General features: G+C 45.9%; 1 protein-coding gene across 2 annotated transcripts in view; it reads right to left on the reverse strand.

Moving 5' to 3' along the window:
- The window catches only part of CAPS2 (calcyphosine 2), a 201,512-nt gene that overhangs the window by 29,713 nt on the left and 147,825 nt on the right, over nt 1-23,974 (reverse strand). For both annotated transcript variants that reach the window (XM_075344907.1, XM_075344906.1), the window contains exons 12-14: nt 22,879-22,997; nt 9,871-9,947; nt 834-988 (exon numbers count right to left, since the gene is read on the reverse strand). In XM_075344907.1, the coding sequence (XP_075201022.1) occupies nt 834-988; nt 9,871-9,947; nt 22,879-22,997 (351 nt within the window). The remainder of the gene's footprint in view (nt 1-833; nt 989-9,870; nt 9,948-22,878; nt 22,998-23,974) is intronic.

Below are 23,974 nucleotides of genomic sequence, written 5' to 3' on the forward strand. Positions count from 1 at the left end.
CATGCTGGGTCGGCAAAAACCCGTGGTAAAAAAACGCAGTAAAAACCGCAGGAAAAAAATGCGTAAAAAAACGTGGGTTTTTGATGGGAGGCGTAGATTGGGTGCAGGATTATGGTGTAAAACTTTCAGCACCAAATCTACATCTCTTGGCAAAAAAACCCCGCATTTTTCTGTCAGGAGATGAAGGTCTCACATCAGGTGAGATCACTGACTTTACTGAGGTCACCTGAGGTTAGGTTACCTGCTGTTACGGGTGGAGGACAGTGGGAATATCTAGCTGTGACTGCAAATAACCTGAATGACATCATCGCTGATCACGGCTCATTCATTCTCTGGAGCTCACAGCAGGCAGTCTATGGCCACTCTCTGTGAGATTCAGATGTAGCAGAGCTGAATGGCCTTGGGATCTTGTGTGGATTACATCTGACCTGGAGGGGTGTTTGGGGGAGTTAATAAAGGGGTGAAAGAGGGTGTCTTTTGTCTTTTATTCTAAATAAAGGATTTTTTCAGTGTTTGTATTTATTTACTGTCACTAACAGATTAGTGATGCGGAGTGTCTCATAGACGCCTGTGCCATCACCAATCTGGGCTTTAGGAGCAGCTGTGCGCTGTTATTAACTCCTTATTTCCCTAATTGCCACCGCATCAGTGTCAATAGGACCTACAAGGTGAACATATCCAAAAAGTTATTTTTTATATTTTTTAACACATTGGTATAATATTGTATTTTAAGCTTTAACGTTAATGAAACTATAGTAATTTTATAAGTATAACGTACATGACTATACCATTTGGTATATTATATGCACAGTGATAGGGAACATCACATGTACCTTGTCAGATAGCTCCAAGTGGTATGTCTGAAGAGCCTGCTTGAATTCTGCTTTCTCAAAACATCCAGATCCATTTTTGTGAAGTTGTCGGAAGAATTTCCCTAATCCAGTTACAGTTCTAACACCTCTTTTCTTCAGTTTCTCCTTCATTACATCTACAAAAGGTAAAATAATTCACAGGTGCTAAAGATATTTTTCTAAATTTTATATTAAACCTATCAAACTGCACGAAAGAACATGGAAATATATTTGACATTATAATACAACAGCGAACCAGAAAACAGAATAATAACTACAATACTTAAAGAAGCACTCCCAACAAAATTTTTATCCTTTTAATATATGGCAATTATCATATTATATAGCATTGTGTAGGTACAATTGCTCATTTTGCCCTTATACCCAGTTAATCATTCTCTTTTCCATAAGACCTATGACATCACGTGATAAAAAACAGTCAAGATGAATCGTTTTAAGCTCAATGTAGAAACAAGAAGTCTCTTTTGCCTGCACAAGTTATCAGTGCAAAAAGTCCATGGCAGGGGGAGGAGCGGAGTAGCTGGATCAGGAGTTGAAGAGCGGGATGGCTTATGCAGGGACAAGTGTCATCCTCTTTCTACATAGCGCGGAGAATTGAGAACAGAGAAGAATTAACTGGGTAGAAAGTCAAAATGAGAAACTGTAAGCATACAGTGCTACAAAATATGATGATTGCAATATACTAAGGCTACGTTCCTACGATCAGTATTTGAGTTTTTGATGCTGCAGAATTACTGCACTATTTCTACCTTAGTTTACTCATGTTTTTTCATTGCGTTTTTATCCTGTTTTTGACATTACATTTTTTGTCTTTTTGCTATGTCATGCTTTATATGAAGTTGCTTTGTTTTTGAAGCTTCGTGGGTTTTTATTTTTATAGATGTGGAATACATGCGTTTTTGATACATTTCCACAATGGAAACGCACTAATAACGCATGTGCATTTTTTCACTTTCACAGACAACGCGGCGTACCTGCAAGAGAAATTGACATGCTGCAGATTGAAACACACCAATGGTGAGTTTACGAAGCGAAAAAAAGAAGCACAGTGAACATGACATTTCTATCAATCTCATCCACTTTCTTTGAACTGTAAAATGCTGTTTTTGATGCAGTAAAAATGCGATATGCCAAACTCATTGTGGGCACGTACTCTAAAGGCCCCCTTTACACACTGCAACATTGCTAGCGATATCGCCGTAACGTCACCGGTTTTGTGACATAATAGCGACCTCCCCAGCGACATTGCAGTGTGTGACACGCATCAGCGACCTGGTCCCCGCTGTGAGATCGCTGATCGCTACAAATCTTTCAGGAACATTTTTTGGTCCTTTGTTTCCCGCTGAGCAGCATGCATCGGTGTGTTTGACACAGTTACAACAACATTGTTAGCGACTTAGAACCCAGCTCGTAGGCGTGCTATAGTGTTTCCTTTCCCGCCCCCTTACCTCCGATTGGTGGTCGATGTTGCGTTCTGATTAGGGTCGCCAATAAGAACGCACTAGCGATCACCAATCGGAGCTGAGGGGGGCGTGTAAAAAGGACACCTAGGTGGCTTCAGCGCCAAACACCACGCCCCTAACATAGGTGTGAGTCGTCAAATAGCTGCTGTGACACGTCCCCAACGACCAGCGAGGTTGTTCTGCAGGTCCGTATCGCTGCTGCGTCGTTGGCCAGATCTTCCTGTTTGACAGCTCACCAGCGACTGTTTAGAGACTTTCCAGCGATCCCGGCCAGGTCGGGATCGCTGGTGGGATCGCTAGAAAGTCTCAGTGTGTAAAGGGGCCTTAAGAATCCAAAACGTTGATGGGAATGCTTCATTAAAGGGTTATTCTCAAGTTGTCCCTGAAGTAGCAAACTGCTTTCCAATTTCTTTCACTTCCTGGTTTCAAGTAGGGCAGCACTCTTCATTGAGTGACAGCTCTGGTGAATAGTACAATTAGGCTCTGTACCCACGTGTGCATATTGCATGCAGTTATGCTGCGATCTGCACCGCAGCGTAACTGCATGCGTCCTGCGTCCCCAGCACAATCTATGAAGAGCATAATCCATGCGCATGTTGCATTTTAGAACGCAGCGATATACATGCTGCCAAATCGCTGCGTTCTAAAAAGCTACATGTCACTTCTTTCGTGCGCTTTGGATGCAGCCCCTGCTCTGTGTATAGGAGAGGCTGCATCCAGAGCGCATGAAATCGGCTTTTCATTAAGCAGTGTTTCTGCAACGAATGAAAGTGCACATGTGCTGTTCAAATCGCTACAAAAATTTCTGCAGGGAAAATGCAACGTGCCTTAAAGTATTAGTAAAACTATAAAGCTCAGCACAAGTTCTCACATTCAGCTATCAGTGGTTAATTCTGGAGTCTAAACTGTTAACCCTGTATTTACAGATAGAGATAATAGGGTATTTGAACAAGCACACTGGTCTGGACAGCAGAGAGCCAAGGTAAGCAGACCTGCTCTAAGGCTGTGTGCACACGTTGCGTTTTTCACCGCGGAAACGCTGCGTTTAGAACCGCAGCGTTTCAGTGGCAAATTGCATGCGTTCAGCTTTCCCAGCAAAGTGTATGGCAAAGCTGAAAAATCAGTGCACACGCTGCGTTTCTAAACGCAGCGTTTTTTATGCCAAAAATCGGTGCGGAAAGAAAAGCAGCATGTCACTTCTTTTGTGCGTTGTGGCTGCGTTCTCTCCCCCATTGAAATCAATGATGTGGGGTCAGAAAGCAGCTACACCGCAGTGAGCTGCTTTTTTGTTGCGGTCTGCGGCCTTTGTCGGCACACAGAACGCAGGCATTTTACCTGGAAGTGAGGTCAAGAGGTTTCCTGTTGACCTCACTTCCTGGCAAAGTCCTGGAAAGCCCCCGGTGTCGCCAAAGTGCCCGCCCCGACCCCCCTCCCGAAAATCCAACATGGCCGCGCACAGTAGCGCACCGGCCGCCCTGCTCCTATGATTTCTGTCGCATGTGCAATAACACATGCGACAGAAAACTGTTCCCCAGGCCCTGCCCGGTCACCCCCTATTCCCCCCGGTATTCCCCCTTACCTGTCCGGTCGCAGCGCTGATCTCCCGCGGCCCCCTCCTCCTTCACAGTGCACGCTGGCCGGTCACATGTGCAGAGCAGCTGACAGCCAGCACTGTGTTCAGAAAGCTGTGCTGGCTGCTCGGCACTCTGCAGCTGTGACCCGGGGAGAGTGGGTGCAGATTTTTGGCACCCACTCTCCTCAAATGGAGGGTCTGCCCTCCTAGAAAATGGGGGATACGTTCCCTGAACGTGCCCCCATATTCTAGAAGGTCCAGAGGCGACGTGGGACGTCCAAATGGATTTCTGCGGACCCATTTTTTTCAAATTTTTTTATTAAATTGGAGAACAAGGGAATGATTTGGGGAGTGTTTTTTCTAATAAAAAAATTTTTGTCATTTTTTTTTGCTTTTGTTTACTGTCAATTAGTTATGTCGGGTATCTAATAGACGCCATGACATCACTAATTGCTGGGCTTGATGCCAGGTGACATTATACATCTGGTATCAACCCCATTTATTACCCCGTTTGCCAACGCACCAGGGCGCGGGATGAGTTGGGGCGAAGCGCCAGGATTGGCGCATCTAATGGATGCACCACTTCTGGGGCGGCTGCGGCCTGCTATTTTTAGGTTGGGAAGAGTCCGATAACCATGGCTCTTCCCACCCTGAGAATACCAGACCCCAGCTGTCAGCTTCACCTTGGCTGGTGATCTAATTTGGGGGACCCCACGTTATTTTTTTTTTAATTCTTTATTTATAAATAAAAAAAAAAGCCTGGGGAGCCCTCCAAATTGATCACCAGACAAGATGAAGCTGCCAGCTGTGGTTTGCAGGCTACAGCTGTCTGCTTTACCCTGACTGGCTATCAAAAATAGGGGGGACCCCACGCCATTTTTTTCATTGTTTTTTTTATTGGATAAATACTAAGCTAGGCACCCTTTAGTGCCACATGAAAGGTACTAAAGGTGCCAGCTTAGAATATGCAGGCGGGGGTGGTACGTTATATATATTTGACATCCATTCATCCATTGACGCTTTTTAGGTTGTGTGCCCACAATCAGGGTTTGCAGCGTTATGGGCGCTGAGTGTTTTCCCTGCGTCCATAACGCTGCGTTGTGCAGTAGAAGCACAGTGGAAGGATTTTTGGAGAGCCCGTGCCCACTGTGCTTCTTTTCTCTGCAGCATAAACTGACCGGTGGCGTGGCTTCCCGAGCCTCAGCATGTCAATTTATGCTGTGGAGATGAGTGTTCTCTGCAGGTAGCATAGAGCTCCACAGCAGCCTGAACCCAAATCGTGGGCATGGGCAGCTGCAGGAAGGCTGACACTGTGTACTAGACGCCGTGTCGCTGGATCATGGCCACATAGCCTTAGGCCTCTTTCACACGTCAGTGATTCTGGTTTATGCTTTTTTTTAAACATACCAGAATCACTGACATACGCAGACCCATTATAATGAATGGGTCTGCTCACACGTCAGTGATTTTTCACTGCACGTGTCTCCGTGCAGCGTACCCGCGTGTGCGTGATTGCCGCACGGAGACATGTCCGTTTTTTTCTGGCATCACTGATGTTCCACGGACCACGCAGTGGTGTGGTCCGTGAAACACGTGCCAGAAAAAAACGTGCTTTTAAAATAAAAATCATTTTAACTCACCCGGCGTCCAGCGATGTCCTCTGCAGCCCGTGCAGCTTGCTGCTTCTGAGCCGGCTCATTATTGTCGCGCATATTCATGATGTGCGACACAGCCGACCCGGAAGCAGCTGCTGCGGGGGGTCAGTACCAGCCGGATGCTGCACCGCGGGAGCGATCAGCACCATGGAGAGCGGGAGCGGGCGCAGGTGAGATGATTACTGAGTGCAATCACGGGCCACGGAGAACGGAGCCCGGATTGCACTTAGAAAACCCACGTGTGCCGTGATTCACGGCACACAGAGGGACATGTGCGTGTTTTACACGCCAGTGAAAAACGTCAGTGTTTTTCACTGACGTGTGAAACGGGCCTGAAAGTGAGAATATTGTTGCTACAGCAACATTTTGGGGGAAGTAGCTGTGGATTCAAAATGCTTAATATACTCCTGAATAAAATCCTTGAGGGGTGCAGATTCCAAAATGGGGTCACTTGTGGGGGTTTTCTGACGTATAGGTACCCAAGGGGCCCTGCTAATGTGACATGGTGCACGAAGTTTGTTTCAACTTTTCCAAAATTCAAATGGTGCTCCTTCCATTCCAAGCCCTCCCATTTATCCAAACAGAATGTGGAGAAGGAAATGACATCACAGGGTTTTTTTTCCAAAGGTCTGTGTTCAACCAACTTTATTAACACTGACAAGTCTTAAAAAACGCACCTAAAAAAACACATGAAAAACGCATGAAAACTGCATGAAAAACGCATGCATTTTCGATGCGTTTTTCTCAAAAAAGCATTGTTTACAATTCTCCCCTCTGCCAGAGGGTGCAGTTTTTTCCGCGCTGAAAAAAAAGCAACGTGTGCACATAGCCTAAGGCTATGTGTCCACGTTGCTTTTTACCTGCTTTTTTGCTGCTTTTTCAACTGCAGCGTTTAATTCCAAAATGGATGTGTTCTGCTTTTCAAGCAAAGTCTATGGGAATTTGGGTTTCTTGTGCACACTATGCTGTTCAAACTGCAGCCTTTTTCTGGCAGAAATTTGGGCAAAAACTCAGCTTTGCAGTTCAAAACGCAAATGGCAAAAACAATTGACATGTCAATTGTTTTTGCCATTTGGGTTTTGCACTGCAAAGCTGAGTTTTTGTCCAAAGTTCTGCCACAAAAAGGCTGCAGTTTAAACTGAATAGTGCGGACAAGAAACCCAAATTCCCATAGACTTTACTTGAAAAGCAGAACACATCCATTTTGGCATTAAATGCTGCAGTTGAAAAAGCAGCAAAAAAGCAGGTAAAAAGCAACGTGGACACATAGCCTAAAAGCTGCTGGCTGGTGATTTATAACTGCATCTCTTCAGAAACTGAAAGGGAACACGCAGCTCAGGAAAGTGAGTGGCATATGTAAGAGAACTGCTTATGGAAGCTGCTGGGAAACTGTGATTCTACAGGACTAATGTTAGTCATGTCAGGAGCTAAGAAGGAAGAGGAAAGGGAATCAAGATAAGCAGATAACTGTTGTATAGAAGTCAATGGGCTGAAGAGCGCTAAGGCTATGTGCCCACGTTGTGTTTTTACATGCGTTTTTCGCAGCGTTTTCAACTGCAGCGTTTTACTGCCAAACTGCATGCGTTTTGATTTCCAAGCAAAGTCTATGAGAAATAGGGATTTCTTTTGCGCACTTTGCTGTTCAAAACGCTGCTTTTAATTTGCATATTTTTGGGCAAAAACTCAGCATTTAAAGAAGCAACACGTCAATTGTTTTTGCTATTAGAGCTGCGTTTTGATAACATTAGAGTCAATGAGAAGATGTAAAACGCATTCTACATCAAAATCCTAGGGTTTACATGCTTTCTGGACGCAGAAAACAAGCGTTTTTGACAATTTAATTGCCTGCGCTTTTGACATTATATTAAAGGCATGATATGTCCCTTTACACACACATAGTCCGAAATGAAAATTAAGAAAAACATTAATTTAACGTTATTTTATACATAAATATTAACAAACATTTATCATTTTAATAAAATCAGATATTTTGTTTATGATTATAATCTTGATATTTGTTATCAATTTTTTTCCATTTTTTCATAGTGTTTGAATGTTAAAACTTTATTTAGCAGTGCATTTGTCATCAAAATGCATCTGACTTTAACCCCTTCAGCCCCCGGGCACTTTCCGTTTTTGCGTTTTTGTTTTTTGCTCCTTTTCTTCCGAGAGCCGTAACTTTTTTATTATTCCGTCAATCTTGCCATATGAGAGCTTGTTTTTTGCGGGACGAGTTGTACTTTTAAATGAAACCATAAGTTTTACCATATATTGTACTGGAAAACAGCAAAAAAATTCCAAGTGTGGAAAAACTGCAAAAAAAGTGTGATCGCACAATATTTTTTGGGATGTTTTATTCACCGTGTTCACTATATGGTAAAACTGATGTATGTATGTGATGCCTCAGGTCGGTGCGAGTTTGTAGACAAGCATGTATAGGTTTACTTGTATCTAAGGGGTTAAAAAAATTCACAAGTTTGTCCAATAAAAGTGGCGCACATTTTGCGCCATTTTCCGAAACACGTAGTGTTCTCATTTTTCGGGATCTATGGCTCAGTGACGGCTTATTTTTTGCGTCTCGAGCTAACATTTTTAATGGTACCATTTTTGCGCAAATGCTACGTTTTGATCGCCTGTTATTGCATTTTGCATAAAACATGCGGCGACCAAAAAACGTAATTTTGGCGTTTGGAAATTTTTTGCCACTACGCCGTTTACCAATCAGATTAATTGATTTTATATTTTGATAGATCGGGCATTTCAGAACGCGGCGATACCAAATATGTGTATATTTATTTATTTTTTAACCCTTTAATTTTCAATGGGGTGAAAGGGGGGTGATTTGAACTTTTAGGGTTTTTTTTTATTTTTTTATTTTTTAAAACTTTTTTTTACTTTTTTTTTTATTTTACTAGTCCCCCTAGGGGGCTATGGCGATCAGCAAGCCGATCGCTATTATCTATCTGCTGATCACAGCTATACAGCTGTAAACAGCAGATTCAGTCACTTCCGGTTTCCCTCTGCTCCGTGCCGAGGAAAAACGAAAGTGAAACTTCGTAGCTGCAGGCATCATCACATGACCCTGTGCTACGATGGCAACCACCGAACGTCACGTGATCACTCACGTGACTTCCGGTGGGGGCGGCGGTAAGTAAAAAACATGGCCGCACGCATAGAGATCTCGCTGCCAGACTTTGGCAGCGAGATTTAAGGGGTTAAATGTTGTGAGTGGAAGCGATTCCACTCGCAACATGCAGGCACACATGTCAGCTGTTGAAAACAGCTGATATGTGTGCCGACCGCCGCCTGCCCGCGGCAGGGGGCGGGGCTTAATGGGACACGATCCTTGATGGATAGATCCGTCCAAGGTTGTGAAGGGGTTAAGCAATGAAAAAGCATGTAAATCGCGGCCAAAACAAAAGCGTATTTATAGCGTTTTTGTGGTCAAAATCAACTTTGGCATATACCATTTCTGCCAAAGGGTACGTTTAGAACTGCAACTACCTCGACGCAACGTGGGCACATAGCCTAAGGGGTACTTTGCACACTACGACATCGCAAGCCGATGCTGTGATGCCGAGCGCGAAAGTCCCTGCCCCCGTCGCAGCAGCGATATCTTGTGATTGCTGCCGTAGCGAACATTATCGCTACGGCAGCTTCACACGCACTTACCTGCCCTGCGACGTCGCTCTGGCCGGCGACCCGCCTCCTTCCTAAGGGGGCGGGTCGTACGGCGTCACAGCGACGTCACATGGCAGGCGGCCAATAGAAGCGGAGGGGCGGAGATGAGCGGGATGTAAACATCCTGCCCACCTTCTTCCTTCCGCATTGCAGCCGGGACGCAGGTAGGAGATGTTCCTCGCTCATGCGGCTTCACACACAGCGATGTGTGCTGCCGCAGGAATAAGGAACTACATCGTACCATCGCTGCTGTGAAATTATGGAAATGTCGGACCCTACACCGATCATACGATAATGACGCTTTTGTGCTCGTTAATCGTATGTAAAAGGATTCACATACTACGATGTCGACAGCGACGCCGGAAGTGCGTCACTTTCGATTCGACCACACCGACATCGCACCTGCGATGTCGTAGTGTGCAAAGTACCCCTAAGAGTTAACCCCTCTCCTGAAATATTACTGCTGCGCACTCTTGGCCAGCGTATGGAGCCAACCTGCACGGAAACCAGCTGTATACTATTAAAAATTGCAAACTTACTTAGTTTCATGCTGTCTAATTAAAGCAATTTAAGAGCTTCAGAATACCCCTTTAAGGAAGGTCATAGAAAAATGAATTAACACTTACCTTGCACTGATAAAAAAATGTTCAGGTCATCATTCCAATGAACACCAAGGTCCCATTTGTTTCCTTCACAGATGGCCCTGAAATACAGATTTCTTTGTAGATTCCCATTGTATGTCTCAAATAAATACAATAAGGCTGTGGCTACATGATCACTTTGGATGTCATGTAGATTGATGCTGTATGCCACTACTTCTGTATATTGCATTATAGTGCAGTTAAATGGAGAGAATTCTGACCGCAGTGTGCTGTGGCAAGTAAGTCGCAAAAAGTTGGAAACATTTGATGTTTTTTTACATTTGCTTGACACGGTCATAGTACTTTACAGCTCGCAAAATGACTTTGCTCACCAGAACTATAGTACAATGATACAATGTTGCAGTTGCATACAGAAATCTTTGGCCAGATGACCTGTGTCTTGGTCAAAGTACCATGTAGTCCCAGCTAAAGTTTTCAGACCTTTCACCAATTTTTTCATGTTGAACTGGACACACAATATAATAGGCTGCAGAGCAAAATAAAACTTTTGTGTTTGTTTTTCCAACTTTCTGTTACGGAGATTTTAGCAATAAAAGTAGTTAATTCTTTTGAAGTCCGAGTGGGTGTTACCAAAGAGATTTTATTGGGGTGTATACTTCCTCTCTCTAACTCTGACCAATCATAAGAAGGCAGTAACACTCTGGGGAAAGAACATGCCCACACAATAGTATTGCCACAATAACACATTGCTGGAGCAGCAGAACCTGAGTATGATTAAGGCTATGTGCCCACGGGACATTGTTTGTGCAGATTTTGCCGAGGAAAACCGGTGGATTTTTCTGGATTTTCCAGATAAATCCGCAGGTTTTAGCATGTACAGTCACTCCCCATGTTATCCTATGGGACATGGGAAGTGCTGTGTCCACGCTGCGGAAAGTGCAGCTGCCGACCATGCTGCGGATGTAGGCATCCGCATGTATAATTGCATGTCAATTATTCATGCGGAATTACCTGCGGATGTCCCGGCCCTCCGCTATGGAGATAAGAGGCCGGGACGTCCGCAGGTAAGCCGCATGAATGTCCGTATGTTTCCCGCAGCTATTCCGCTGTAATCTAGCAGCTAAAAATAGCTGCGGATGCCGGCAGGCAGCTGAGGGAAACATGCGCTCGTACCTGCGGATACATCCGCAGGTACGAGCGCCCGTGGGCACATAGCCTAACTGACAGCTCTCGATTAACTGACAGCTCTCATCTCTGGCAGTTTGGAGAGAGGGGCAGTAGTGAAGAAGTTGAGTCTCATTACAAACACCTTAAGGCTATGTGCACACGTTGCTTTTTTTTCAGTGCGGAAAAAAACGCACCCTCTGGCAGAGGGGAGAATTGTAAACAATGCTTTTTGAGAAAAACGCATCGAAAACGCATGCGTTTTTCATGCGTTTTTTTAAGACTTGTCAGTGTTAATAAAGTTGGTTGAACACAGACCTTTTGAAAAAAAACCCTGTGATGTCATTTCCTTCTCCACATTCTGTTTGGATAAATGGGAGGGCTTGGAATGGAAGGAGCACCATTTGAATTTTGGAAAAGTTGAAACAAACTTCGCGCACCATGTCACATTAGCAGGGCCCCTTGGGTACCTATACGTCAGAAAACCCCCACAAGTGACCCCATTTTGGAATCTGCACCCCTCAAGGATTTTATTCAGGAGTATATTAAGCATTTTGAATCCACAGCTACTTCCCCCAAAATGTTGCTGTAGCAACAATATTCTCACTTTTAGGCCCGTTTCACACGTCAGTGAAAAACACTGACGTTTTTCACTGGCGAGTAAAACACGCACATGTCCCTCCGTGTGCCGTGAATCACGGCACACATGGGTTGTCTAAGTGCAATCCGGGCTCCGTTCTCCGTGGCCCATGATTGCACTCAGTAATCATCTCACCTGCGCCCGCTCCCGCTCTCCATGGTGCTGATCGCTCCCGCGGTGCAGCATCCGGCTGGTGCTGACCCCCGCAGCAGCTGCTTCCGGGTCGGTTGTGTCGCGCATCATGAATATGCGCGACAGTAATGAGCCGGCTCTGAAGCAGCAAGCTGCACGGGCGGCAGAGGACATCGCTGGACGCTGGGTGAGTTAAAATGATTTTTATTTTAAAAGCACGTTTTTTTCTGGCACGTGTTTCACAGACCACACCACTGCGTGGTCCGTGGGACATCAGTGATGCCAGAAATAAATGGACATGTCTCCGTGGGGCAATCACGCACACGCGGGTACGCCTGACGTGTGAGCAGACCCATTCATTATAATGGGTCTGCGTATGTCAGTGATTCTGGTACGTTTAAAAAAAAGCACAAACGTCCCAGAATCACTGACGTGTGAAACAGGCCTAAGGCTATGTGGCCATGATCCAGCGACACGGCGTCTAGTACACAGTGTCAGCCTTCCTGCAGAGATATGAGTGTTGTCCACGGGAGAACGCAGCTGCCCATGCCCACGATTTGGGTTCAGGCTGCTGTGGAGCTCTATGCTACCTGCAGAGAACACTCTCGTCTCCGCAGCATAAACTGACATGCTGAGGCTCGGGAAGCCACTCCACCGGTCAGTTTATGCTGCGGAGAAAAGAAGCACAGTGGGCATGGGATCTCCAAAAATCCTTCCACTGTGCTTCTACTGCACAACGCAGCGTTATGGACGCAGGGAAAACACTCAGCGCCCATAACGCTGCAAACCCTGATTGTGGGCACACAGCCTAAAAAGCGTCAATGGATGAATGGATGTCAAATATATATAACGTACCACCCCCGCCTGCATATTCTAAGCTGGCACCTTTAGTACCTTTCATGTGGCACTAAAGGGTGCCTAGCTTAGTATTTATCCAAAAAAAAAAAAGAAGAAAAAAATGGCGTGGGGTCCACCCTATTTTTGATAGCCAGTCAGGGTAAAGCAGACAGCTGTAGCCTGCAAACCACAGCTGGCAGCTTCATCTTGGCTGGTGATCAATTTGGAGGGCTCCCCAGGCTTTTTTTTTTTATTTAAAAATAAAGAATTAAAAAAAAATAACGTGTGGTCCCCCCAAATTAGATCACCAGCCAAGGTGAAGCTGACAGCTGGGGTCTTGTATTCTCAGGGTGGGAAGAGCCATGGTTATTGGACTCTTCCCAGCCTAAAAATAGCAGGCCGCAGCCGCCCCAGGAGTGGCGCATCCATTAGATGCGCCAATCCTGGCGCTTCGCCCCAACTCATCCCGCGCCCTGGTGCGTTGGCAAACGGGGTAATAAATGGGGTTGATACCAGATGTGTAATGTCACCTGGCATCAAGCCCAGCAATTAGTGATGTCACGGCGTCTATCAGATACCAGACATAACTAATTGACAGTAAACAAAAGCAAAAAAAAATGACAAAAAATTTTTTATTAGAAAAAACACTCCCCAAATCATTCCCTTGTTCTCCAATTTAATAAAAAAAATTGAAAAAAATGGGTCCGCAGAAATCCATTTGGACGTCCCATCTGCAGAGTGCGAGCAGCCAGCACAGCTCTCTGAACACAGTGCTGGCTGTCAGCTGCTCTACTCATGTGACCGGCCGGCGTCTGCTGTGAAGGAGGAGGGGGCCGCGGGGGATAAGCGCTGCGACCGGACAGGTAAGGGGGAATACCGGGGGGAATAGGGGGAGACCTGGCAGGGCCTGGGGGGCATTTTTCTCTCATTTGTCTCAAGGCACATGCGACAGAAATCATAGGAGCAGGGCGGCCAGTGCGCTACTGTGCGCGCGGCCATGTTGGATATTCGGGAGGGGGGTCGGGGGTCGGGGTGGGCACTTTGGCGACACCGGGGGCTTTCCAGGACTTTGCCAGGAAGTGAGGTCAACAGGAAACCTCTTGACCTCACTTCCAGGTAAATGCCTGCGTTCTGGCATGCCGACAAAGCCCGCGGACCGCAACAAAAAAGCAGCTCACTGCGGTGTAGCTGCGTTCTGACCCACATCATTGATTTAATGGGGGAGAGAACGCAGCCACACCGCACAAAAGAAGTGACATGCTGCTTTTCTTTCCGCACCGATTTTTGGCATCCAAAACGCTGCGTTTAGAAATGCAGCGTGTGCACTGATTTTTCGGCTTTCTCATACACTTTGCTGGGAAAGCTGAACGCATGCAATTTGCCACTGAAACGCTGCGGTTCTAAACGCAGCGTTTCCGCGGTAAAAAACGCAACGTGTGCACACAGCCTAAAGGGGTTGTCCTATCTAAAATGATAAGTCTGAAGTCACTCTGAGACTGCATACTGATTTCTCACACACTGTGCGCTGCAAAGATTTGGCAGTTTCTGAGCCGCTAGACGTCCATGCCTACTAATCGCACGTGCCCACACCAAACATTTGTATTCAATGAGGCCATGCACGCTGGTTGGATTTTGGATGGGAACATGCATATTACACAATTGTGGTCACGTGATCGCCATTCCCGGCTCAAAAAACGTCTAATCCTCGCAGAGCACAGTGTGTGCGCTGGGAGGAGTCATAGATCTGCAGTCACATAGAGAGACTGCAGACTTGTCATTTTAGACCGGACATCCTCATTAAGTACCTCTCCTCTCTAATTTAAATCACCTTTAGTGGCAGGACTAAACGCACATTAGCATCGCCAAAGCAAGTGCAGTGCTGACAACACTGCTGTAATGACCTATGTCTCACACAGAGCCTGTTCTAAGCTATAGTTGGGGTGTTTGCATTTTCACCTTGTATGTAGATACCTGCTTATGAATGGCAGAGCTAACAGCACTATTGGAGAAGTACTAGAAGTGTTTGTAATGACACTGCCAGAAATGAGAGCTGAAAACTTTCAATCACGCTCAGCTCTGCTGTGCTTCAGCACAGGGCGTCATCACTCTACAGTGAGGAGAGCAGACTGTCATTGCTACTGTGAGGGCATGCTCTTCAAATCAAAAATCTAATCTTTATTTTTATATAGCGCTAACATATTCCGCAGCGCTTTACATACAACAGGAACACTGTCCCCAACTACGGGGAGAACAAACAACCTCCTTGCAGATGGACACTTTGGTGGGATTTGAACCCAGGATCCCAGCACAGCAAGACTGCAGTGCTAACCACTGAGCCACCGTGCTCTTCTTTTCTCAGTGTGCTCCTGCCTGCCTATGATTGGTCAGCATCAAAAAGAGAAAAGCGTACAAATCTCCCTGGTAATGTCCTCTTGGACTTAAAAAAATAATTGTTTAAATGCCAAATACTTTGATTGCTAATGTCTCCACAATAGATAGGCAAATTAAAACCAAACTCCATGTTTTATTCTGCTCTTCATCGTGTATTATATCTTGTGTCCAGTTCAACATAAAAAAAAATAATGAAAGGTAGTCTTTTAAGTGAATCTGTCAGCAGGATCTCAGCCCCCAAACTATATGTGTGTGTAAAGCTGGGTTTACACACTGCAACATCTCAAACGACATCGCTGTAACGTCACCGGTTTTGTGACGCAATAGCGATGTTGTTTGCGATGTTGCAGTGTGTGAATCCTATCAGCAACCCGGCCCCTGCTGTGAAGTTGTAATCGTTACAAATCGTTCAGGACCATTCCTAGGTCCTTTGTTTCCCGCTGTGCAGCATGAAGTTTCAGTGTGTGAAGCCTTTTCAGCGACTTTGTTAGCAACTTCCCTTTCAAAAGGCTGCTTATCAACGTCCCCAACAACCAGCTGGGTCGCTCTGCAGGTCCGGATCGCTGTTGAGTTGTTGGCCAGGTTTGCCTGTTTGAACGCTCACCAGAGACTTAGCAGAGACTTAGGGAGGTCGCTATTGCGTCACCAAACCGGTGACGTTACAACGATGCCCTTTGCGATGTTGCAGCGTGTAAACCCAGCTTAACTTATTCAAGGACAGTTCCAGCAATATCTTTAAATGGCAAGTCTGTTCCCCGATTACTGAGAAATCAGAGTTTGCATTGATATGCAAATGAGGCTGTAGATAGGAAGCCTCTGTCATTCGAGCTACCCCCTCACGCCTTCGGCCAGCATGGCCTCATTGCCTCCTCTTGATGTCAGACTTTCCTCAGTTGCAGGTTTTGGTGATTGGTTCTGAATCTAAAGCAGGCTTTACACACAGCGACATCGCTAGCGATGTCGCTGGTGAAAGCACCCGCGCCCGTCTGTTGTGCGTCACGGGCAAATCGCTGCCCGTGGTGCAGAACATCGCTCGGACCCGTCACACGGACTTACCTGCCTAGCGACGTTGCTGTGGCCGGCGAACTGCTTCCTTTCTAAGGGGGGTGGTTCGTTCGGCGTCACAGCGGCGTCACTAAGCGGCCGTCCAATAGAAGTGGAGGGGTGGAGATGAGCGGCCGTAACATCCCGCCCACCTCCTTTCTTCCTCATTGCGGGCGGCGTGATGTTCCTCGTTCCTGCGGTGTCACACATAGCGATGTGTGCTGCCGCAGGAACGACGAACAACATAGTACCTGCAGCAGCAACGATAATCTGGATTACAACGACTGGACAACGATCAATGATATGATGAGTATTTTTGATCGTTTAACGGTCGTTCATGCGTTTCACACGCAACAACGTCGCTAACGAGGCCGGATGTGCGTCACGAATTCCGTGACCCCAATGACATCTCGTTAGCGATGTTGTTGCGTGTAAAGCCAGCTTCAGTCTCACTTTGCTTTGTGGGACTCTGCTTATTAAATAGATTTCCCTCTCCCTTGGAGAAGAGAGGGTTAATGCTAGGTTTCCTTCCAACAGCTCCTGACTCCTGGTCAGGTTATTCCGGCTCGGACCACGCCCGAGTCCTATATATACCCTCAACTTCTACCAGAGGGTGCAAGTTATTTTTTAACATTTGGAAGCTGAGCCAGGAGGGGGAAAGAGCTGTTGTTACTCTCAGTTGTGCTTTGGCTGCAGCATTTTCAGGTGTGTTCGTTTAGGTTTGGAAGTTACAAAGTAGGCTGTTTATTCCCATCTTTTTATGTTGTTTTCCCTCATGCACTTTTAGGGGCTCCTTTGTGTGTGGTTGCCATGTGTACGAGTTATCGTAGTTATTACCTGTTTGTCTATTTTTGTCGGTGGGGTGTACTCTCCTGTTTGTGCTCATTCCCCCCGGGTGGTAGGTTGTGAAGGGGGGTCATAACATGAGGGACAAGGACAGGAGAAAGGGCCTAGATTGGAGGTCTGGACCTCCCTACCATTAAGGGTACCTCCAGGTGTTAAGGCTGGGGCCCCAGCGCTCACCCTAGGGCCAGTATAGGTTTCCCTGGGTTCACCAAACACACCCGTGACACTTGATTAATTGTCCATATGCTGTGTGACTTGAGTTAAAGGAGCCATCAGTCAAGCAAGAGGAGGTGGTACTGGGAGGGAAATTGAGCTGGAGTGACAGAGGATTCAGATCTACAGCCTCATTTGCATTATAATTCAAATACTGATTTCTCAGTCATAGAGGAACAAACTGGCCATGTAAAGGTATTAATGGACTTGTATTTGAAAAGAGCTATATGCACAAATAAATAGTTTGAGAGGTAAAAACCTGCTGAAAGATTTCCTTTAAGTCATATGCATTAAATGAAATATCTCTGTCTAATTTACATTTTATGGTGTACCTCCTGTTCCTATTGTAGTGCAATGATATTCTACAGTGATCTCTATAGGTATGATGATTCTGCCACATTCACACCAAGGACACAAATATTTAAAGATTCTGAATAAATTGTAAACATTTATCCACATACTGTTTTCCATTCAATCCAACATTTGGGTAGTATTAAACATTAATCTGTCACCTACAGTAGATTGTGGGAACTAATGTACCATCTGTATGTCTTTAACTTCAACGTTTCAAAAAGGTATAGACATTTATTTTATGTTGGGTTTCTATAAAACATTCTGTCATGTTCCTCACTTGCCAAACTCTAAGGGGTACTTTGCACACTACGAAATCGCAAGCCGATGGTAGCGATGCCGAGCGCGATAGTCCCCGCCCCAGCTGTGATATCTTGTGATAGCTGCCGTAGCGAACATTATCGCTACGGCAGCTTCACATGCACTCACCTGCCCTGTGACATCGCTCTGGCCGGCGAACCGCCTCCTTCCTAAGGGGGCGGGTCGTTCGGTGTCACAGCGATGTCACACGGCAGGCGGCCAATAGAAGCAGAGGGGCGGAGATGAGCGGGACCTAAACATCCCTCCCACCTCCGTCCTTCCGCATAGCAACCGGGACGCAGGTAGGAGATGTTCCTCGCTCCTGCGGCTTCTCACACAGCGATGTGTGCTGCCGCAGGAACGAGGAACAACATCGTACCTGTCGCTGCCGCGACATTATGGAAATGACCGACACTACATCGATGATATGATTAACGAGCGCAAAAGCGTCGAAATTGTATCAAAAACGATTTACACACTCAGATGTCGACAGCGATGCCGGATGTGCGTCACTTTCGATTTGACCCCACCGACATCGCAGCTGCGATGTCGTAGTGTGCAAAGTGCCCCTAAATGTATTACTTCTGCCCACATAAAAAAACTTAGTGTCAATATTCCCTTAAAGGAACTATAGACTTGAAATATTCAACACATTGCAAAAAAAACCAAAAAAAACTGGAATAAAATAGGAGATAAGATATAATCATAAAAAAAACAACTATATGATCTATTATATTACATTACTAAAAGATATGTGTTCAAGGTCATTGCTTTATATAAAAAGTTGGAAACCATTATTTAAAGCAGAGCTAAAAAATGAATTTGTCTATAATGCATTACTGTTAATATTGATTCCCTGAGTATTTAGGGATTCGGCTGTCAGCACTGACAGCGCTGTGCATTATAATTTAGTGGTGAAGTCTGTTTATATCTGTGTATGGCCATGAAGTCTTCTAAGCTCTAGTAATTGGAGATGTAATTAGATTAATTATGCAGGTGCACTGAAAACAATGAGCCAATATAATTTGCCAGCTTCTATAAATGGAAACAGAACTGGAAAGTGAGAGCAGGAAATGCCATTACAGACACAGTGATTCTCACAATCAGTGTGTATGGACAGAGCAGTTCAAGCTGAGAGCCATATTTCTGATGTCATTAAAGGGGTTACCTCAAAATCAATCATGGTTCAAATTCCAAAGTGCTTGGAAATATATTTTGCAGTTTGTATTTTATTGCCTAATGCTCAATGTCTAGGTTACCAGCCACCTCTGCAGCTTAGCAGAGTGACAAGCATGCAGAGTGCTGGAGAGCATAATCCGACAGTCCCTGGATCTGGCTAGTCTTACAACTCCTGGTTCCGGCTAGCCTTACAGCCCCTGGATCTGGCTAGCCTTACAGCCCCTGGATCTGGCTAGCCTTACAGCCCCTGGATCCGGCTAGCCTTACAGCCCCTGGATCCAGCTAGCCGGATCCGGCTAGCCTTACAGCCCCTGGATCCGGCTAGCCTTACAGCCCCTGGATCCGGCTAGCCTTACAGCCCCTGGATCCGGCTAGCCTTACAGCCCCTGGATCCGGCTAGCCTTACAGCCCCTGGATCCGGCTAGCCTTACAGCCCCTGGATCCGGCTAGCCTTACAGCCCCTGGATCCGGCTAGCCTTACAGCCCCTGGATCCGGCCAGCCTTACAGCACCTGGATCCGGCTAACCTTACAGCCCCTGGATCCGGCCAGCCTTACAGCCCCTGGATCCGGCTAGCCTTACAGCCCCTGGATCCGGCCAGCCTTATAGCCCCTGGATCCGGCCAGCCTTACAGTCCCTGGATCCGACTAGCCTTACAGTCCCTGGATCCAGCTAGCCTTACAGCCCCTGGATCCGACCAGTCTTACAGCCCCTGGATCAGGCCAATCTTATAGCTCCTGGATCCGACCAGCATTACAAGCCTCTGGATCCGACCAGCCTTACAAGCCCCTGTATCCGGCCAGCCTTACAAACCATGGATGCAGCCAGCCTTACAGACCCTGGATCAGACTAGCCTTACAAGACCCTGCATCCGGCCAGCCTTACAAACCCCTGGATTTGGCAAACCTTAGATCCCAATGGATGCGGTCAGCCTTACAGTCCCTTGATTCAGTCAGCCTTAGATCCCGTGGATCCGGCCAGCATTATAGCCCTTAGATCCGGTCAGCCTTACAGCCTCTGGATCTGGCCAGTATTAGAGCCTCTGGATCCGGCCAGCCTTACAGCCCCTGGATCTAGCCAGCCTTACAGCCCCTGGATCCAACAAGACTTACAGCTCCTGCACTGCTATGATGCTGCTACGGCATCAACGGGTGTACAGTTCAGACCAGCATCATGACCATGACGCTGTTCTGACCTGTCAATCTTCAGGAGCGCACCACTGCTTGGCAGAGAGGAAATCAAGAGGAAAAAGAGTGGTGGGCTTCTGAAGAAGAAATTTTCTAAAGACCCTTTAATCAGAAGTCCCCAAATAGTCTGACATTGAGATCCATATCCATCTAAAAGAGGGTCGCGAGGCACTTTCAACTCTGAAAGAGGGTTGCGAGCCATATCCAAACAGTCGTGAGCGTTACAGTTTGCGCAGGCCATGGACTCCACTACCCTGTACCAAATGTCGCAGATGCAGGAACAGCAAGAACAGATACTGTTCTTTCTACGGACCGTCAACACCCATCTGAACAACCAGCTCTTCGGCACTGGCAGAATCCTGGCCGTTTGTCTGCTCCACCTTGATTCGACGGCGATCCCATGCAGTGCCCAAGGTTCATCAATCAGTGCTCCTTACACTTTGAACCCTTGCCATATCAGTTCCCTCCAGCGAGGGCCAAAGTGGCATTCCTCATGTTGCACTTTGGCAGGGAGGCTCTTGCTTGGATCAATCCCCTGTGGGAGAGAAGAAATCCGGTCCCATCTGGCATCCTAGACTTTTTGGAAGCCTTTCGGAAGGTTTTTGAAGATTCGGGTCGAGTTGCTGCAGCTGCATCTTCTCTCCTGCAGGTATGTCAGGGTGCACAAAGTGTCGGCTAATATGCTAGGCTGGAATAATCAGGCACTGGTGGCCGCCTTTTTGGAAGGCTTATCCGGGAAAATAATGGATGAATTCTCTGGCCGTGACATTCCTGTTTTTCTGGTTGAACGGATTTCTTTGGCTACCCAGATCAACCCTAGGTTCCAGAAGTGATCCATGGAGGTGAAACGTGATAGGGGATCTATACATCTGGATCCATCCCTCCAGAGGCCGCCGATGTCCCAGTTTCCAGTTGCCGCTCCTACTGCTGAGTCCAAGCAGATCAACCATGTCAGGATGTCGGTTCAATGTCGAGCCATGGGACTGTGTTTCTACTGCGGAGGTGCAGAACACTTCATTCATGCGTGTCCCGTGGGGCCAGAAAGACATCTGGTTCCTTAAGCTCCAGTCAGGCCTACACTGGAAGTCGGTGCCGTCTTCCTTTCAGGGTCCAGGAAGGAGTCCCTCCAAGAGCGGCCAACCAGTACTCCCCAACCACTGGCCATATCTTTACCCATCATCTCTGAAGACAAGTTGCTGGAGAAGAAGCTTCTTTCAGGCCTGGAGAAGAGGGGACATAAAGGGGTACTGTAGCGCCATCATCCCTGCAGGGATGCCGATTTACTCACCGCCACAGCCGGGTTGCATCCTCCCCACAGCTCCGCGTTCACCCATGTGCTAGTCTGCCTCCCTCTCCCCCTGAGGTCAGTGCATGCGGCACAGACTCTCTGGAAACGCGTCTAGAACACGCGCGTGTGCACCGGCCCTCCTCTTAAAGGGCTGGCGTGCTCCTTCTGGGAAATGCCTCTCAGCCATAGGCTGAGAGGCACGATGTAGTTAAGGCACTCTTCCATTAAGGGAGGGGCCTGCGCAATGACCTTAGTTAGTCAGTATACCAGTCTGCTGCTAGCTAGGTGTCATGTTCCCATGCTCCTGTACCATTATCTCTGTGTCCATCACCTGTACCTGCCTTCCCATACCTATCTCACTGTGGTGCCTAACATGTCTGTCCATACCTGCCTGCCTGTCTAGCTCAGCCATCCCACCTGTACCTGCCTGCACCTCTGCCTATATCTGAGCCCTGGGGGTCAGCTGCCACAATCCCGGTCACTGCCCTGGGAGTTATACCTGGCGTCTCCCTTGCGGTAGGTGCTTAGTTAGGCTGCTCCCACTAAAGGGTAATCCAGGGTCCCTCCTATAGTCCACTGTCTCCAATAACCTCGCTCACTGCCCCTAAACTGGCCATGAAAATTACAAGGGATTTCAATGAAAAAAATACAATATATACTGAATATTTTACCAAAAAACCTATATATCATTCTGGTCAGCTTCTCCTACTCTATACCAGGGTGTCTACAGATCAGACTGCATATACCACGTGACTTTTAAATGAAAGGGTAAATTCCTAATCTGACACATGTGCAGTTCACTACTGTTGCCCTGCTCATTTCATGAAACACTTAAAGGGGTTGTCCCATAAACATTTATCAACTATACACACCATAGGTGATAAGAGTATGATAAGTGTTGGTCCAGTGGCTAAGATTCACACCAATCCAAACAATGGAGGGTCCAAAGTCCCCCAAGTGAACTGAGAGCAGTGAGCATATGCAACCACCACTGCAATAGAGAATGAATGAAGCAGTAGTTGCACATACTGGTTACTGCTCCATTGTCACCGAGATAACACAGAGGTTATTCTAACATGGTGGTGGGTCCTATTGATGGACCCATAGCAATCATACATTTATAACTAATTGTACGCAAACATTGACTGATGACTTACCTACGTGTACTACACCGGAAATAACAACTTATCAAGGCATAGAATTAACAAGGTGTCAAACTGTCCCACAGACAGGATACCTACCTATCATCCTTCATTAGTTGCTTCGGGAAATGAAATGTTTGATTACCCACTAATAAGTAGAATGACAAGACTATAGAACGACATTAGCAGCCACCATTATTCCCTGTACAACGCATAGTACACATCAATACAGAACATAAGGAAAAATCCTCATACACACAAAAGAAAAACAGGCACCAAAGAATATGGATAGTGCAAATTCTGCATTCTACAGGGGTACCTTAAGGAATTCAAAGCTTCCTCGTCAATGGCTGTGATCCGAATGGTAAGTATTGGGTTTCGCCTCAAGCTTTCTGAAAGACTTTGATGTTCTGCTGTCAAGAAAGTAAGATCTGCTCCCTGCAAAGATGAAATTAAAGATTTGAAGCAATCGCTATACATTCTACCAGTAATCACGCATTACTCAAACTAATGAAAAAGATATAGTGTAAAATTGCCATGACTAGATTGTTATCAGCCTATCCAGATCGTGAGCATTACATAAAAAAAATAAAGTACTCTGGCTATATCTCCAAATTTATTTTACTAAAGTGATTTCTATGAGGGATACTGAATCTAAATCCTTTGTTGATGGTAAGATAGAGAAGCAACTCTATAAGTGATTAGATGTGACTCTCTCTTGTCCGGCAACCTACTTATTTTCACATTATGATGACAGCTTCCAAAACAGGGCAAATTTAAATAAATAACCTTCACGCCTAGTCAATAGTTAATATGGCTTCTGCATGGCAACCCATCAATCCTCCTCCTTTTTTTCTTAATTCAAGTTCCCCAATTGTTTTCTCTTTAACCACCCTTTGTCTGTCTATTTTCCAGTAATAGCATGTGACAATATAATAGAGCAAGTGTTCAAGATTATAAATAGGAGAATGCAGCAGGAGACCGTCTGTATATACAACTCAGATTGAAAATTAGTGGAACTTTCAAAACCAATTTCAGATGAAAAGCAAATAAACAAAAACATAAAAATGGCTCAATAAGTAAGCAATGCTAAGACATGCTGTGGCAGGATTTCTTCAAGGGCTATTTCAACTGTCCCATGAGCTCTTGCTTAGAGAAAAGATGTGGAGTCAAAAACATTGTTCACACCATGAAATATACTTAGTGAAATGTGCTGGTGGGTGCTTATTAGTTTTCTGCTGTCATGTTTTACACAAAGAATACTGTGAAAGATTCACAGAAACGTAAACAAAACAAAATCTAATAAAAAAAAAATGAATCACAATGGATTAAATGAGAATAAATATCTAAACACAGCTTATACTGATCACATTTACAAAACAGACGATAATGGACAGCTTCACCTTTTGAAATCG

This window comes from Anomaloglossus baeobatrachus, chromosome 4, assembly GCF_048569485.1.
Source record: "Anomaloglossus baeobatrachus isolate aAnoBae1 chromosome 4, aAnoBae1.hap1, whole genome shotgun sequence".
Taxonomy (NCBI): Eukaryota; Metazoa; Chordata; class Amphibia; order Anura; family Aromobatidae; genus Anomaloglossus; species Anomaloglossus baeobatrachus.